Below are 3470 nucleotides of genomic sequence, written 5' to 3'. Positions count from 1 at the left end.
AGGAGAAACCATCCAGATGACTGAGCAGGGGTGGAAAAGACGATGCCACTCCTCACCATGGACCACATGGGCTCATACCAGGAGTTATCTTGACACCAGCCATCAACTGGTATTCTTCCAGATACCTCTTTACCTCCCATGCCCCTAATCTGATTCTAACAAATGTTATCAGTGCTTGTCAAGTACTTGGTATGCGGCATGTGATCAACAGTCTTTGCCATAGTAATTGATATGATAATGATTTTGGTAGGTAGAGTAATTGCAATACTTACTTTATTTCCATCCTATAGACAAAGAAATAGGCTCAAAGAAAACAGTTATCCCCAAGGCTCAGCAGAACAGAGCCTAACACCTGGAGCATAGTTGATTTTAACAAAATAGATGATTGAGCTAATGAGAAGAAAAAACAGAGTGCAGTCAGTGATATGTATGCCTCAGTGATGTAGAGTGAGGCTGTGTCAGCAGGAAATTACTTGAGATAGGGTCTGGAGTGGAAAGGGTGGTTCTCTTAAAATCCAGGGTGGCTGCTGTTAGGCCAAGAGGCTAAGCTGGTACCTCCAACCCAAGGGAAGGGGCTATACATGTCAACCAGGGAGGTTGTGTTCCACCTGTACTATGCTGTAGCTCTCTGACGTCTTTGAGACCATGTTTGCCTTGAAAGCATGGGTGCAGATAATAATGTAGCCTCGCTCCACCCACCAGGCATTTTCCAGAAGTTCCCTATGTCTGTCTTTATGTTTAACCCGGACTTCTAAATCTTGGTGCAGTGAAAGGGTGAGCTGCAGAAGGATAGAAGGGGCAAGGGCAGGCACTTTCTATGTAATTTAGAGGGTCCTTCCATGCTGGGACCTCATAGACACCATTTATAAATGAAGAAACTGGACAAGGTGAGGGAAAAGGACATCTCCATCTCATGGTGAAGGCCAAGCAAGGTTGGCAATGGCTGCCTTGAGTGAATGCTCAGAAGGGACTCTAGTGGGACTTTCATGATGCACTAATGATTATGGAGAAGAGTTTGGGGCCCATGTTGGAGATGGGGTCACTAAGAATGCTGCTAATTCTAATAGAAACAAAGAAATTTGGTTGAAAGGGAGTTGCAGCATCCTAGAGATCAGATGGAACATCAGGATAGAGGCTAAAGACAGTGTGGGATTTTATCTTTCTATGTAAGTGCTTGATCAAAACTCACAAATAGCCAGCCGGTACTGCAGGCAGTTTCTATCATTCCAGGTCCCATCTGTATACATTTCTACACACTTCTCTTTGCCCCTTCCCTTGGGTTCCCCTGGGTACCAGTTGGTATAGTTCACAGAAGCCCCATCCAGGTATTGGAAATCTCCAGGGGTCTCATCTTCAACCATGCCCAGGTAGGCATAGGTGTTGTGCTTGTTCACGATGCTTGAGATGGCCTCATTCTCCTCTGGATTCCTTGGGACAGCGATGTTGCCACCTGCTCTGGTACATGTTTCTCTGATGGTATCAAAGTTGACTGACTGCCCATTGGTGGAGAAGACCTTCTCTCCCACTGACAACATGGATCCTTGCAAGCTGAGGACTAAGCAGAGAAGGCTGGGTTAGGCTGCTGATCTCTGATTATCCATCCATGCCACTGACTTAGGCTCTTGCCCTTAGGCTTTCTCCACAATCTCTCCATCTCTGCTTTCTCAGTGTTTTCCCTTCCTCTTCCAGGCCTAGTTTCAAAGTCCATCTCTCTGTTCTCATCTATCTAATAATTACTTCTTGCCTGAATCTGCAGTTTATGCTTTCCAATAATTTTGGGAGCAAATCCATGCCCACTTCTGTGTCCTTGAGGTCATTTTCAAAGATAGGAGAAAAGGAAAGCATCATTCCTTTCTCTAAAGCCCCATGTCCACACTTACTTGCCAGGCATTTAGGTTCTGGATTCTGGTACTAGAGATTATAGGTAAATACTGAGACTCTGTGCTTGGGAACACTCCAAGCAGTCCCCTTACCTCCCATTAATTGCAGAATCTTATGCTTGATCTCATAGAGTTCAGTCTGAAGTTCCTCATCCAGGTAAGCTGAAAACCCTGCAAAGACCACACACATCCAGGATGGGGACAAGCCAGCAAAGAGCTCCACTTGCTACCAAGCAGATATTCTGCCAGCTATAAGGCTGGAGTTCTGTCATCTAATGCTGTGTCCAGAGCCCAGGCCCTAGTTCCAAGGGTCCAGGAGCGGAGTTTCCCTATTTCTACACACCCATTTCTTAATGTAGCCTTGAACCTGCTCTGCTTTCCCATATCCTTGACTGGCCCTACATGTCTATCTATGCATTTTTCTCACTTATGAAAAGGACCTCATCCCATACACTCTACCAAGACCAATAATGATGACCTCTGAACTCTCCCAATGCCCCACTATATCGATCCGTACCCTGGAGCTTCTATCAGCATGTGCAATTTCTGATCACACTGTCTGCCTGGATTCCAAGTCCATATAACCTTGCCTACCTTTCAGGATGTCCCAGAGCCTCATCCCTAAGAAGCAGCCCTAGGCCTCCCAGTGCTGTGTCCCTTCCCATACAGGACACCATATGTCCCTCTATCTGCAGCCATGATGTGTGTCAGTCTCTGAAATGTTAAGTTATCAACCCCCTATGGTTTCTCCCTTCAACTTCATATTTTCTTACTCGGGTTGAGCAATGTGCCTTGGACCCTTCCTACCATCCCTCATGTGGCTGACATGCTGTTCCACATCACCACTGACATGCCCCCAACCCTGCTCACCTGGAAGACCCCTCTCTCCAGGCTCTCCCTTGTCTCCACGTTCTCCAGGTGCACCAGGGGCTCCAGGCAGCCCATCACGCCCAGGAAGACCTGGCATTCCTCCAGGGGGGCCCATGGGACCTACAGAATGAGGAGGACACAGACATGTGGGCCTCCATTAGCATGTGGGTGACTCACTTGTCACTCCATCAGAACTTAGAAGACACATGCTCCAGCCTAAGGACTCCAGAAAAGTCCCATCAGCTAGTGCCCTGGACAGGATGGCTCCTGAAAACAGGTCCCTGTGACGGAGCTAAGGATGGGTTCTCCCATATAGTACCTGGAGGTCCAGGGTCTCCTTTGATACCATCTCTCCCATCTCTTCCAGGCAGGCCATGGTTTCCAGGAGTGCCAGGGATACCAGGGCTTCCGGCACACACTTCTGTCCCATTGCACTTGATACCAGCAACGACAGTGAAGAAGAGGGCAAAGACCAAAGAGCACAGTGACATGGCTACGGCACGGGTGGCTTCTCCTGCAGGAGGGAAGAGCTATCAGCCCCTCTGTAGCATTAGCATGGCTCTCCTCTGCCCACCCGCCCCCCATTCTTGCTACACTTTGCAGGACCCAGGAACGCAGTAGATCATGACAGACAAGCAAGTGTAGTCAAGAGTACCAAGAAGATCCAAACTATCCCCAGTCAGAAATCCCCAGCACCATCTGACGTCTAACATAGCCTCA

The 3470-nt window shown here is 48.1% G+C and overlaps 1 protein-coding gene across 1 annotated transcript; it reads right to left on the bottom strand.

Annotated features, from left to right (window-relative positions):
* Positions 1–1178: 1178 nt before the first annotated feature.
* On the bottom strand, positions 1179–3241 carry LOC128108058 (pulmonary surfactant-associated protein A). Its single transcript, XM_052734380.1, has 4 exons — positions 3070–3241; positions 2751–2870; positions 1974–2051; positions 1179–1555 (listed from the first exon to the last, which is right to left on the bottom strand). Exons 1-4 carry the CDS (start codon positions 3239–3241, stop codon positions 1179–1181), a joined length of 747 nt encoding a protein of 248 aa, XP_052590340.1.
* Between the last annotated feature and the right edge of the window lie 229 nt (positions 3242–3470).

The sequence above is a fragment of the Peromyscus californicus genome, unplaced genomic scaffold, assembly GCF_007827085.1.
Source record: "Peromyscus californicus insignis strain IS unplaced genomic scaffold, ASM782708v3 Scaffold_12__1_contigs__length_115047231, whole genome shotgun sequence".
NCBI lineage: Eukaryota > Metazoa > Chordata > Mammalia > Rodentia > Cricetidae > Peromyscus > Peromyscus californicus.
Note: the sequence above shows the minus strand (reverse complement) of the source record. Positions and strands in the feature narration are given on the sequence as shown.